Genomic DNA, 15,226 nt, shown 5'->3' on the forward strand with positions numbered 1-15,226 from the left:
CCATGCCAATAAAAGAGCTGGATGCAAGGGGGAGTGTAGTAGGAATTTGACTGATGTCTTAGTTATGACTTTGAAATATTTACTGTGGTCTGTTTGTACCTAATGTCATGTTTTTTTTACATTCCAGTAGGAAAAGTCTCACATGAGCACTGCTGAACTAAACTGTATCAGATCTGAGGGGCCCTGCAGAAAACCACACACAGTCTGCTGATATCCCGCTGGCGTTGTTTACACCCACAGAGACTGCAGAAAATAGCAGCAATTTCAGCAGGAGACAAAAAAATTTCCCAATGAAGTATCAGTGTTTAGGAGTTGGGTGTATTAGTTATTATATGTCTCTAAATCGCATACATTGTCTATGCAATTAATTACACAGAGGGGACACTTCTAACTTTTACCCCCGCCCCCCTGCGGCGAGCGATGTGAACTGCAGCGGCGGCTCAAAGCCCGGATGGAGCAGCAGCCATTGGGGAAGTGTACAGGGCTTTAACGTAACTGAGGAGGTGCTCTCTCTCTCTCTCTCTCTCCCTGGAATAAAAAAAGACAAAGTAAAAGACGACCGAGGACAGAAATACTCAAGATCCATTCGGCGACACATAACCTTAACTTGAACTCCCCCCCTCTCCGTGGTGCAGGGGCTTTCGGATAGACTATCCGAGGCGACAGACTTGAACTGTTGGAAGTTGGGATCCGAGCACAGCGGAAAACACACAGCTGAGCCTGAGCTACAACCACTAGCCTCACTGAGCTAACTGTGAGCTGTGAACTTGCTTTTCCAATCACGGGGCTTTGAAAATCCAGTCCACACAAAGCTCAGGCTCCGTGAGAAATCCAGAAGGACTTTGCTTAATGAATTATGTCTGCCACAAGCATTGACCCTCAGGTAGGAAGGACGAAACACCTCGCCTTGTAAAGAGAGAGAGAGAGAGAGAGAGCGAGCTTGCACGCTAGCCGTCTGCTAACGAGTTAACTGGGCTATGGCTATTGCTCGGAAGTGCTAGCTTGGTGGCCGGTGCATGTAGCTTAGCGAGTTAGCCACATTGTCGAGACACGGTGAAAATGTTTTAATTTACGTTTTAGACGAATGACACTCGTACATTAACGTGTAGAGAGTTGTCAAACTGAAACTATATGATCGTATCACCGACGTAGCAAGAAAAAACTCCCTATTTACAAAGGCTGAATACGTGAAACCTAAAGCTAGCGTTATGAAAAAACCACACAAGAGGCTAACTTACTTTGTAAATCATAACTTTTTAACGGGAGGTGACACCTATTTCTGCATGTGTTTAAGCTGCCCCAAATACCCCCAGCCTGTTGTGACAAACTAAAGTTATAAGATGCGTTTAGAAAGCCATTTTGAAGGGGGCTACGTTAAGCTAGCGAAGTTGTGCGTGAATTAACGCGAGCGCTAGCTGGTTAATTAACTAACTAAAGTCGCACTTTAAATTATGTTTATATACGTGCTAAATGTCAGTAGCCTCCTTTAGACAGCTGTAAATATATTAACGGTTTTCACTTGAGAGTAACGTTAGCTAAATTGTTGGTATTGCCTCTCTTCAGGAAGTAGTCTTATGTTTAGCTTCTGGAAAACAAATAAGTAACATTGAGCGACTGTACTTGTCCCAATCTGTGAAATCTCAACCCGACAGGAAATAACCGTGTCTGCTTTTTCTCTTTTTCATGATCCAACGTGGATGCAGAGATCAAAGGGACAAGCATCTAAAGGTGAGCATTGGCTTCATAAATTCATAGACAGTTTGGATGTTTGTTGAGTCTGGGCCTTCACTTTAATACCAAATCAGCCTTACATACACCAGCTTTTCATGGACTGTTAATCTGGCTCTGATTTATACTTCTGTCAGGCCACACAAGCGTTTGATGAAAACGCTTACTGTATGCTGGGTACAAAGGTACAAAATTACATGAAGTGGCCTTGACACTCTAGTCATATGTGGAGGGGAATGTCTTTCATTTGATCATTTGGTTGACTGTACTGTGACTGATTTTCTTCAGAAACTGATTATGACCCAAACAATATCTGGGTCAGGGGTTGAATAATAATACAGTATGTGCATCTTCCATGTCAGTAAAAGGGAAAGTGAATTTCAGAAACTACTTGTCATTGTCTATAAATTTGAATTTTTGACACAGTTGCTCATGAGAGGACATACTTTTATTGCTCTGTTTACTGATAGTGTCCATGATTAGATGTCCGTGGTGCTCATGCTGACTTTTCCGTGCACCATGCTGGTGCAGTCTGTAATCATTTAGAAGTAAAATTGTTGGTTCCTGAGGTTTGGATACAGATATCTGAGCCAGCTCTGTATTTTAAGCATGACACACTTAACCCCTGTAGTCCAGAAAGGTGTCTCTAAAATGTTTGTAATAGCTATTTCATAGAAAATGGAGGTTGTGGGATGGATGGATTATCTGGGGGACGGGGGATAACAGAAACTTCTCAAACCAGAATTCATTCTGCATTATCGGGATGTATTTTGTCATTTGGCAGATACATTTATCCAGTGCGACTTGAAGCCAAGGCAAAATCATCAAGTATCAAAAGAGCAGTGACGAAAATTCTCAAGTAGCTGACATGAATGTTCCAATAATATTCCAAGATTTGGATAAATACACGGGTACCTCTCTCAATCCTCACCCTGTTGAACCCAGGAGCAGGGGCGTGCATTTTGGTTGGCCCACATTAGAGAGTCCACCTCCTAGTAGAAGTGGTTTGTGAGGTAGGAAAGAGAGTTTTCCTAACCAACGGAAACATGGCCGGTGAGCACTTTAATATGCACAAATCATTTTACCCAGATGCAGCAACTTTAACGCTACCGCAGAAAAAATATGACGGTTTGAACCATTCACAGAAGACAGGTTTGAGTGGTTTGAGAAGCTTCAATGGACATTTTGATGCATACAACATAAATCAGCAGTTCAGTATATACTACATTTATATTTTCTCACTCACCGTCAGCATGATTTAGTGGTTATTCATTGTCGTTTGTCCTTCGCTAACATTAGTGTTGAGGCTGTTATTATGGCCTCATTATTGTATTTTTTATTATGTTCAAGTCATGTGTGATTTACTGTTGTTGCAAGTTGTTGGAGGAGGTGGAGTAACAGGCAGACCTGGAGTCTGTTTTTACCTGCAGGCCTGGCTTTCAGCTGAAAGCCTGAATGACTCTTTCAGTTTATCGGTTTTCAATTTTATTTATTCGTTTTTTGGAATAACATAATGCATATGCAAACAAGACCTGAGATTTGAGTAGGAAAAATGAAAATTGTTTATTTTTTTTATATCAATGAGTCAGTCAATCAGACTTTATTTGTATATCATTTTGAATACAAATGCAATGTAGCACAAAGTCCTTTACATGATGAAGGACCCCCCCCCCCCCCACACACACACACACACACACACAGACACACACACACACACACATTCATGCACAGACAATAAATGACTTTGTTATAAATAAGAACTCAATAAAAACAGTAACTGAGGATTGGACCTGTATAGATTATGTCTTTATATACTACTGTGACGTGAAACAACAAATTACAGGAGATGTATTACTGTTCACATGAATGAATGTGGATAATTTATTACAATGCCAGCGTGTCATCTCAGATTTATCTTTTAAATCTATTTTATGCAGTACTGGAAATATGATAGCTCAAGCAGGTTGTTGGTCTCTGACAAATAACTCTGTCACTGTACCTTTATATTTAAATGTACATTAATGTAATTTTGTTTTGTTGCAGTGCAAAATGGTTCACTGCATCAGAAGGAGACTGTCCATGACAATGACTTTGAGCCATACCTCACTGGTCAATCAACCCAGGTAACACTCGGTATCTCTATTTTAAGAAACTTGTAAATAATTAACACGTATTAATATAGTAAAGATGAATTGAGATGAGACAATGTAGTAAGAATCCAAATCACATTTTGTATTATTTAGGACATTTTCTGATATTAATGTATGTCACAATATGGTAAATGTGACCCTTCAACTATATAATAATTATTGACCTGTGCTCCATTATTACATGGATAATAACTGGTTTTGAATTTTGTTTGAATGATTAATCTACAAAGAAATTTGAAGAATTATAAATTTTATTTTGATGCTATTAAGTTGAATTACTGCAGAGCTCTAAGATCAGAAAAATAATTTTAAAAGTACTATTGTACATAAAGTAGCGCTAGCAGAATTGTAGTAAGTTTATAGACTAGTAAATCAAACTGTAAGTCACTTGCTAATGTTGTGGCTCTGCTGACTTTTATTCATCTAGAACAACAGCTACCAGTCCATCACCGACCCCTACCTGTCCAGCTACTACGCCCCTTCCATCGGATTTCCGTACCCACTCAGTGAGGCTCCCTGGTCGACAGGTGGAGACCCCCCTATTCCATACCTCACCCCTTACGGACCCTTGAGTAATGGAGACCATCATTTCATGCCAGACACAGTGTTTGGCCAGCCGGGGAGCTTGGGAAGCAGCATTTATCCGCATAGGTTTAATTTTTTCCCAGAAAACCCTGCCTTCTCTGCTTGGGGCACAAGTGGCTCCCAGGGCCAGCAGACTCAAAGTTCAGCTTATGGTGGCAGCTACAGCTATCCTCCCAGCTCCCTAGGGGGCACCCTGGTGCCTGATGGTCAGACGGGCTTTCACAGTGACACCCTCAACAAAGCCCCTGGTATGAACAGCCTGGAGCAGGGTATGGTTGGTTTGAAGATCGGAGGGGATGTCACTGGCCAGGGTTCAGGAGTCAAGGCTGTGGGATCTGTGATTGGTGGACCTACAGTGGCAGCCACAGGGAATGGAGCCACACCTATTGGAATGCCCCCACCCAAACCCACCTCTTGGGCTGCTATAGCAAGCAAACCTGCCAAGCCCCAGCAGCTGAAAACTAAGGTGAAGCCAGGGATGCCCAATCCAGGGGGAGCTCTGCCCCCACCACCCATCAAACACAACATGAACATTGGGACCTGGGATAAGGGCCCAGTGACTAAAGTAGCCACAGCCCCACTGCAGCAGCAGCAGCCTCTTGGCCTGCCTCATGGAATGCCACCTCAAGGCCCCATGCAGCAAGGACCCATGCAGCCACCCCCTCCACAGTCTTTGGTCCAGCCCCAGATGCAGCCTATGGCCTTACAGCCCCCCCATCACCAGCACCAGCACCAGCACCATCAGCATCAGCATCAGCATCAGCATCAGCCACCACCTCAGCCCTACCAGAACCACACCCAGCCCCCACAACCCCAAACCCGCTGGGTTGCCCCACGCAACCGTAACCAAGGCTATGGGCAAGGTGGCCCTGGCCAGGACGGTAGTGGTGTGATGGGTGTGGTTGGTGGTGGAAACAGCGGCCTCCAAACTTCTGCCAGCCAGGGACCTGGCGTGGAGTCCCACCCAGTGCTGGAGAAGCTGCGTGCCTCCCACAGCTACAACCCCAAGGACTTTGAATGGAACCTGAAGAACGGTCGCGTTTTCATCATTAAGAGCTACTCCGAGGACGATATTCATCGCTCCATCAAGTACTCCATTTGGTGCAGCACGGAGCACGGCAACAAGCGGCTGGACTCAGCCTTCCGGGCCATGAATGGTAAAGGCCCTGTGTACCTGCTGTTCAGTGTCAATGGCAGTGGTCACTTTTGCGGTGTGGCAGAGATGCGTTCACCAGTGGACTATGGCACCAGTGCTGGTGTTTGGGCACAGGACAAGTGGAAGGGCAAGTTTGACGTGGACTGGTTGTTTGTTAAGGACGTGCCTAATAGCCAGCTGCGCCATATTCGCCTGGAGAATAACGACAACAAGCCAGTGACCAACTCCCGTGACACCCAGGAGGTTCCTCTGGAGAAGGCCAAGCAGGTGCTCAAGATCATTGCCACCTACAAACACACCACCTCCATCTTTGATGACTTTTCCCATTATGAGAAAAGGCAGGAAGAAGAGGAGGAGGTGCGCAAGGTGGGTACAGTCATCTCATTGTGATACTTTGACTGCATCAGAAATAAGTGTTTGGCACCTTGTGAATAAAATTTTTAAAAGTGTGAGTGTGTGTTCATTTTTTTCTACGCATTACTTTCTTTTGATTGTTTGACTTGAGTTGTGATTAATTCTTGTTTTTCCTCTTTTTTGCTCATTTTGACAGACTTTTGAACCTCCTCAGATACAGAACCGCTCTCGGTTGGATCAGGTAAAGAACTGTCATATTTTTCTTGTTAGTGTCATTGACTGTTCGAGGAGTGTTCAGGTCTTTTTCTGACAGTCATTCATCACAGTGAGGATTTTAGATATTGTAATATTTGATCACTGCCTTAAATGGATAAATGTAAACCTCTGATCATGAAAATCTGCAGTTCACTGTGCTGTTATGTAATGTGTGTATGTGTAATGTAATCTCTTTTTCGTCTTTTTCCAAACAGGAGCGCCAAAACAGGAATAAACAATAGAAGACGTTTATCCTTGGCTTGATCAACAGTTACACTAGGACTTTTGATTTAAGAGACAGAAGAATATGAAAATGCAACCAAGCCCTTCATTTTTTTCTATTTAATCCTGGTGAATCTCTGCCATTGTCGAGACTTGTGCTTTTTTTTTTTGCCCCATGTACCACCCACTTCTTGTGCAGGGATAACAAGCTGATTTCATGTATTACCTAGCCATCACCACACTTTAGTTCAGTTTTTTTTATATATATTTTTTCTTCCCGTTCTTACCATCTCGTACTCTTCTCTCACCAGACTGGTTTTCTCTCTCTTGCCCCCACCCCCTCCTCTTTCCAATTGAATCAGGGTTTGACTGCACCATGGAGGGAAAAAAAATCTGCCACTTTATATTTCAGTACAATCAGGAATGGATGTGTCCTGCCCCTATTTGTCCATTTGGGGGCAACATTGCCATGCTTCAGAGGTTTAACTGTGCCAACAGAGTTGGAGGATCCCAAAGGCAATGTCGGACTTGGAACTGCGCGATAATAAAACTTCAATGGTTTATCTATTTTTCATTCAGATTGACAAAATCTCTATTTTTTGGCTTACTACTGACAATTTTCATTTCAGAAACCTGTTTTCTGGAGCCTTAATGTTTTTTTTCTAATTATTGGTGACTTCTCAAAAGAACTGCTCAAACAGTGACACTGCTGGAGAAATCAGGGATAGTGTGAAGTCACACGGGACTTGAAACATTTCAAAGGAGGAATTGCAAAGGCCTCTGGGAAAGAAATAACGGATGTGTCCTCCACAACCAGGACTCTCACCATTTAAATCAAAAATTGTACTATTGACATCCTTCACACCCCTCTGCTTTGCTTTCTTTTTGATGTTTGTCTTGACGGGGTTTTTGTATGTGTCATCAGGAGATTCTGCTTGTGTACGCAGGCCAGTCTGAGAGAATTGTCGCATCCACCATTTTAAATTGTTTTATAATCAGAATTATGTAATGATGTAAACTGCTACATTGAATGAATTGTCGCTTTAGCATTTTTGTTCCACAAAAAAACTGGGGGAGGGTTCACATATTTGTCCATTCACCATCATTCTGTCTTAATCCTGTTTTTTTTTTGTTTTTTCTTTCCTTGAATTTGGTTTTGCTAAGTCTATCATGTTGGTCGTAATGCTAAGCTTTAACGTAGGAGCCTATATATTCATGGAGAAAGCCTAAAAATGTATAACCTAAAATTTAATGTAACCGATTTACTATCAAGTAAGAAAAAAATAAGAATGAAATGTGGTTTCTGTGTGTTTTTTGGTTGTTGTTGCAAAAAAAAAAAGTTTGTTCTAGACTGAAACCATTATGATACAGTAAAGTACTTTCAGGTATGTTAACAGAAAAAAGATTGGATATTAAAAGCAAAACGGTCACTAATAGACGTGTGTGTGCCCATGCATGGCAAGCTGGAATATAGTAAGTCTGCTGAAGCGGTTATCCAACCTGCAGCTTGACTGTATGGTGAGGGTGGTGATGATGATGTTCAGTTAATGGCCCTTTTTTTTAAAGGATAGTCCCCCTGTTTTCGTGTCATTTCAGGGCGCTCAGAACCAGGATGCAGATTATTTTTTGAGGCCAGCGGGTTCTCTCTCCCTCTCTCTTTAAGGTTTGAAATTGTTCTCCTTCCAAGGTAACCATGATGCAGAGAGGAATGCTGCTAACACTTTTTCATGTTAAGGGATCTTTTCTCATTTTGACATATTTGTGTATTTGTGTTTAAATCTGATGCAGCCTCGTGATAACCAAATCAAATCTTTAAATCCCAATTCACACGTTTCTGTTAAATTGTTTGATCTTTACAGTGTTTATACTTTATGATCTATCTCGATTGTGTCATAACTTCACCCCCTATAACATTGAGATGGCAGAAGTACCGCACTTTGCTGAGGTCACTAGTATGACTCGTATGCTTCACCACCGTATTTCCAGATGTTAGATTTTTACCAAGCTAGGGTGTCCCTTTGTAATTTAGAGAACTGACCTCTTAACAGCATCCTCTCTTCTTCATCACCCTTTTTAAAAAAAAAAAAACTGCACTAATCAATAGATAAGTAGATCCAAGCAATACGGTGAACGCCCCTTCACATGTTTGCCTTTCACCAACGCCGCTCTGTCCATCCAACATAGAGTCGGGGGTGGGGTGAGGAGCTAAAGGATGACACTGAAGACTGAGTCACTCAGGAAGCATGAACTGGTCGTGATGATAGTACAGGACTTGCATACATGTCAATGATAACTGTCAGTATCTTTTGCTGCAATAGAGATGTCCAGTTAGCCATGTAAGTGTATGTATTGACAGTACAAAAGGATTAATGGCACGAGATATTAAATAAAAATTGATTATCTTCTAGACCACAGTTGCAGTGGGGATATTAACTTGTTCAAAAGATCTATCTTGGTTTTTCTTTATAGAAGAAATCAAGCCTTAATAAACTGTCCAATCAGAAATTACTTTGTCTTGATCTGAATTATCTGTTAGGAACTAAACAGCCACATATAGTGACCTTATATAGAGAGGAAGCTCTGCAGGACAGCGCCAGTGCTTAAATGTCACTTAAAGGTTTTACTCCCCTGGATTTGTTGCTTTCTCTTGTCTCATTTCATCACGCTACTGCAGTTGTTTATACTGTTCTCTACGCAGGCCTCTTTTTCCACAAGTTTGAGATCTACAACAGAATCACACAGCTGGACTGCTGCTGTCTGGGATAAATTTTTGTCGTATTTAAAAGATGTATTAAATAGATTTAAAATCCATCATATGCAAGTGCATGGGACTGAATATTTTTGTGGCTATTTGAATTACTTGGAAAATTAAATGCTGAGGATTTAGGTCCAAATCCATCTACATGTTTGCCAAATCCTTTTTTCTTTTTTTTCTTTTTTTTGATAATCCTGCTGAACTAATTCTTTAGCCTGAGATGCCCCTTAAACATCCTGTTTTGGCTACTGAAAATGTCAAAACAAAACAAAAAGTTTCAGTGTTCACCAGAGGTTTGCAATATAATATCTGCTCCACAGCTTTCCAGAGAGTTTCTTTTCTTTCCTTTGCAGGAGCTCTCCATGGTGCTGATTCCCTGATTTTGGAGAAACTGCTGGTGGGACGCTCCAGTCACAAAGCGGCGCAAAGAACTGGAATAAAAACAGTGTAAGTGATCTTATATGAAATGGAGATAGAAGGTATTTTGTGAAATTTATATTATATATAATATAATTTTATGCTGCACAAGGATTTATACACTTCCAAAAGAAATGTGTCATCTCTGGTACAAATCTGCCTCACATGATTCTGAATACGTCATAAAAAAAAAGAAGTTTTCTCTTCTTCCTCTTTGTAAATGAAAAATTGCATTTAATTCAGGATTCAGCAATGTGTGATTGCTCACAATATAAATAATCACAACAACAAGAAAACTCAGTGCAGTCAGGCTTTATTGGTTGTCACATCATTACAAAGCATGCATCCAACTGAGACATAGAATAAACAAACATCACATACAATCTCTCTGTTATGTAGGTGTGTAGTATCTATCTGGAGCTCACTGTAGCATAAACACAGATATTTGTATTTTTGTCAAATTTCTAAATGTCCAAATTGAAAAGAGATATAGAGTGTGTCTATGTATATCAGCGCCATATTATCCAAATATGGGGATGTAGGCTTCCAAGGACCTGAAAGTTGAATTTAAGTGAACGCTTTTTATTAATACAGCTACATTAACTTTTCTATTTGTGGTTAATGTGATTGATTGGTTAATACTTAATGCAGTTATTATTCAGAGCCGATGTATAAAAGGTCTTTGGTTTGTCATGAGAGCTATTTTCCTCTGAGCTGAATCTAAAATAACAAAAGACATCAGTGGAAATTAAAGCCTAATAGTTTAAATTATCACCAGGGATATTAGTCTACTTGTGATAATGCTAAACACTGGCCTGTATACAACTACTGCAGAATCAAAGCTGGTGTAGTAACTATTTGGAATTTTGTTACCCTATATAGACTAGTCTTATATGAAATCCTATGGCCTTTAGTTGGTTACAGCTTCAACGCTGCGTTGTCAGACAGACGCCTGTAGGTGGCATTAAATCACTTATATTTCTATACGTTGACTCTATCCGCCTAAATGCTGCAGCCGTCGTCAGTTTGTATCCATTCAATTGCTCTTCAGCCTCTGCTGTAGGCCCGAGGTCTGGTGTGGTGGATTGAAGCTGTTGGCCTACTTTTGCTTATGAAATCATGTATTAACAACTGAAGCCACAGCTGAGACCACAGTCCACAGAGCCTTCGCGTTAACGTTTTATAGACTATACCACAAAGGCTTCTAAAAGTGAGAAATTAGCACTAATGCTCAAATAATGTTTCCTTCATCGGACACACACGGTCAGGCTGTTCAGTTTGCAGGCAGGCTCTTCGACCGGTGCATCAGCAGCATTTACCTATACAAGTGCTGTGTACATTTTAAATATACTATTTTATCAGGCTATGTGTGCATCTAAGTCTACGCTCCCCGTTTTAAGCACTGACGTTACGTCTGACAATAAACTGATTTATACTCCGAAGTGAAAAGTGGCGCACTTGAAAATGAAGCAAGCCATTGGCCAGATCCTCCAAATAAAGATAAGATGTAGTAAATAACACCTTAAATTTAAATGATCCTTGAATGTTTTTGTAAAACTTAAGAGGCACGCCAACTGACCCCACTCGGCTCAAGTCCAATTGTTTTCGTAAACCTGTGTCGTATTCTGCGTGAGACTTTGCACATTTTTTGCATAACTCGGACTAAACAGACATTTAAAACGACAACAACAGAAAACCTTAAAGACGTTGTATATTAGTTAATTGGCGGTAACGGAAATTCATACTAACCACCTATTAAAGTACGCATTGCACCCGCCTAGTCAAAGCAGTACACTCAAACACATAGACAAGCATACGCATGCTTGCGCGTGCGCACGCAAACACTCGCGCGCAGCTGAGTGACAGTACAGCAGTCAGCTTTACCCTGCTGCTCTGGTTTCCAGCCAGGGCCTGTTCCTGTAACGTAAAGGGTCAAAGTAGTTAAGTGAAACCTGCGGCAGCTGATGAAACAATGAAGTGATCAAATCTGAAGCGTGATGCTGTTTAGATTCCTCTCTTGGCATTCACCGCGTGCCTTAATTGTATGGACATTAAATCAAGGTCCGCTGTGAACACGCAGAGTGACAACCCTTCAAGAAGTCGCCTTCTCACCCTGCTGACGAGTGCAGAATGAAACCAAGCCAGCAGCCTCTGACCCTGCCTGACTTCCCCGCGCCCAAACCTCAAGCATCTGCCGCCAAGGAGGATGCAGGACTGCATGACTGCGATTTAAGTACAGCTCCCGCTTCCGTGCACGCGCTCGGGCGTACACACACACACACACACACACACACACACACACACACACACACACACATATACACATATACACACACACACACACACACACACACACACACTAATAAATCTAAAGCCGATTTTGCAACACAGTCACGCGCGCGCACAAGCATGTAGGCAGTCAAATCTAAAGCCGATTTATAGCCTACACCAGCAATAATGCGCGCGGCCACATTCTTCTCTTGCGCATCTTTGGATTCAACGCAAATAAATATTGATATCACTGCGCCACTGCTCGGCGGTAAACCCCAATCAGCATACGACACATAATCAAAGGATGTGAAACAAAGCTTGCCCCTGAAAAGCCGCATTACCAACATCTCTACGCTCAGATTCTGTGGTTGTGCGTCTTTACGCATCTCTTGGCAGGTTACCTCGCACACAATGACAGCTGAGATGATATAGGCTCTCGCTTTGTCCTTCCTTAAAACCACTCAACTTACAACATTAACCTGACCCAAAACACAAAGGCAAGAGTGAAAGGCAGAGGAAAGCAACGATGTCAGCAAACCACAATGCTATTTGTTTGAAGTCATACATCCCACTGCGAAGAGTACTGTATGTTCCATTTAACTTGGCTTGAATGTTCCCCGACTTGTCCATGATCAACGCCCTCGGACAAAACGCGCGATGCCTCCTCTCTCCTCTCATGCAGCTGACAATCTACAGAAGGCTAGTTTTACATCAAGCTACTGTATATCTGGGAAAAAGGCAAGTCGCTCTTCTATGCGCCACAGAGCACTCTAGCAGATCCCTACAAGCTGGTTTCGAGAGGATGATTCTGTCGTCTTTGAAGTGGAAAAAAAAGCTTCGTCGTCTTCAGAAAGGTCCTCTCTCCACCGAGAGTCAGTCGGTTCCTTTTGGATGGTGTCTTTTTAATCTGACCCATTTCAGACACAATCCAACCCTGGATGCATGCCCCCCTCTCTCGCTCTCCTCTCTCTCTTTCGGGCTGTGTGATCCACTGTCTCCCGGATTAGAGCGCCCCTCTCTTCCCATCCAAGACAATTGCGAGTCTCTGCTGATTGGGCTTCAGCGCAAGAGGATTACATGGGCGCACAATGACGTCATGGCCCGGGGCCCAAGCCCCCCCTCCTCCTCCTCACCTCCTTCCATTAAAACCAAATCCTCATCAGCCCCAAATGTCCTTGAAACCACCGGCCTGACTTTCTGCAGCGCGTCATGCATGCATGCATCGGGGCAGAATTACTGTTCACGCTCACAAATCTAATAGTTGTAGCCGATGGTTGGCATTCACTAACAATTACAGTGTAGCCTGGACCGAGGACACCAAAATAACATTACACTTCCACAAACCTGAATGCTGACACCCTGAGGCTTTTACCTAGACAGGTGCATGTCCAGTGTATAACCGCTGCCACAAACTAATGTTGCAGGCACAATCATAACCTCCTCTTTTTTGGCCATCGTGACGCAAACCTCGTTTCCAAACCCCCCCCCCCTCAAAAAAAAAAAAAAAAAAAAAGTTTCACTCGCGTCAAAAAACTCAACTTACAGCCCAATGGCCTATACACTTCAGTTGTGCCAAGATGAAAATGAATAGACTCTGCAATTAAAACACTGTTGTACTGACTACTACACTAACTATCCACTACATTTCTGTTGCAGGCTATCATCTTACCATTCCCCTTTTTGGCTTTAAATGTTTCCTGCAACATTCAAAGAATTGTATCTTTGACAAATCTGCAGCAGAGCACTGTGAGTGTGTTCACTGTTATTTTTATAAAGCCTGTGGCCTGTGATCCCAGATGGTAAGGACGTACAGCATATGCTGCCTGCTGCAGAGTGCTTCACCTAATATTTTTGCATAGAAGGTGACGGTTTAAAAATACGTGCTTTATGTGGTGCGTATTTGTTCTTATTACACAATATGCTACACACGTATGCACATTTTGTTGCATATTGAATTGCCTTCACTTAGCACTGTTGGAGGAAATTCATTTTAGCCTAATTGATTATATGATAAATATTGTTGATCCCTTCTGGGCTCTGACATTGGAATAACACAATTATTTTATTAGTGTTGACTACATGCTGTCTGTCATATTAGATGTAAGTATAACAGATATTTTGCGTGTATTTTCCGTGTCCAAGTTTTTAAAAATAGTTTTAATGTTACTTCATATAACTAATGTGTCAATTAAAATGTTTGGCCTCTTTTTTTATTTATTATTTATTATTTTATTTTAGTGTTTTAGTATTTGTTTTTTGTAAGTTGACCCCAATGGATCTGTATACTGTAGGACATCATCAATTTGTATAATTCCAACTAAATATTTTTTTTCTTGAAATCTTCTCCTTGAAGAAATGCCTCTTGTTAGCACTGTCATGCATCTACGTGTATTCACATTATGCATTTAATCGCCATCACCTAATAAAATACTACAGGAATACTGATTTCTGTCCCGGAAGAAAATGTCACTGGATTTTCAAATGCTTCTCCCTCCTATCGTGGCTAGTGTCTACCTCCCACTGTTGGCTGAACAAAGAGATGGAGAGGAGGAACCGTGAGCGGTGTTTAGGATGAAACCGCTGCCCCTTCACTCTCCATAACTGAGCCCATAGAATCGCAAATGTGGCCCTTTTTCAAACAAATGCAATTATTAACTATTTTAACAGGGGTGCCTATTGTTTCACTTCAGCCTCCGTCGCAATCTACATCTCAAAACGAGCTTCCTGCATCTGCATTAACCCAAGTCAATTCACTAGTGCAAGTCATTTGTTAGGCCTATAGCTCTATTGGTTTCCCATTGCCAAAAAAAAAAAAGAAGAGAAAAACGTGATAACCCAGCCGACAGTTGCGGCCACCTGCTACAGGAGAAGAGTCCTCTGTCCAGATAGCCTACTGATAAATCCACGCCAGCTTGCACTCAAAATCCTTTGTTCAGTTTCTTACTGTCGTCGTTGCGGGTATCCTCCAGCTATGCACCACACTGTGGCTCCATCACATCTTCCTCTCCATTTTGTGCAAGCGCAGGCCTTCATCTGTGCAGAATACGCATGCGAGTAACGCCTAACTTTAGTGGAAAAAGCCTCCGTTTCTCTCTCCTCACGCAGGCTGGAGCAAGGAGAGGGCGAGATTGCGAATTGAATTGCACTTGCTTTTTTCCCCTCATCTCTCCTTCTGCCGAGCTGAGCGGCCTCCACATCTTAAGCTGAATGAAGGGGGAGTTGTCCCTGTGCATTACAATGACATTCAGGCCCCATTCATTCAGCCACTGTCTAACGGTCTTTGGACAGCAAATGCACCCCCATCGGGGGGTCGCAGCCCCCTCATTACACCCC

General features: G+C 42.2%; 1 protein-coding gene across 1 annotated transcript; it reads left to right on the plus strand.

Moving 5' to 3' along the window:
• Nucleotides 1-490: 490 nt before the first annotated feature.
• On the plus strand, nucleotides 491-8,170 carry LOC128356944 (YTH domain-containing family protein 1-like). The gene is made up of 6 exons (XM_053317132.1): nucleotides 491-883; nucleotides 1,704-1,728; nucleotides 3,772-3,851; nucleotides 4,306-5,985; nucleotides 6,170-6,214; nucleotides 6,444-8,170. The coding sequence occupies exons 1-6, from the start codon at nucleotides 857-859 to the stop codon at nucleotides 6,468-6,470; spliced, it is 1,884 nt and encodes a 627-aa protein (XP_053173107.1). The 5' UTR covers nucleotides 491-856; the 3' UTR covers nucleotides 6,471-8,170.
• The last annotated feature ends 7,056 nt before the right edge of the window (nucleotides 8,171-15,226 follow it).

Source organism: Scomber japonicus, chromosome 4 (assembly GCF_027409825.1).
Source record: "Scomber japonicus isolate fScoJap1 chromosome 4, fScoJap1.pri, whole genome shotgun sequence".
Taxonomy (NCBI): Eukaryota; Metazoa; Chordata; class Actinopteri; order Scombriformes; family Scombridae; genus Scomber; species Scomber japonicus.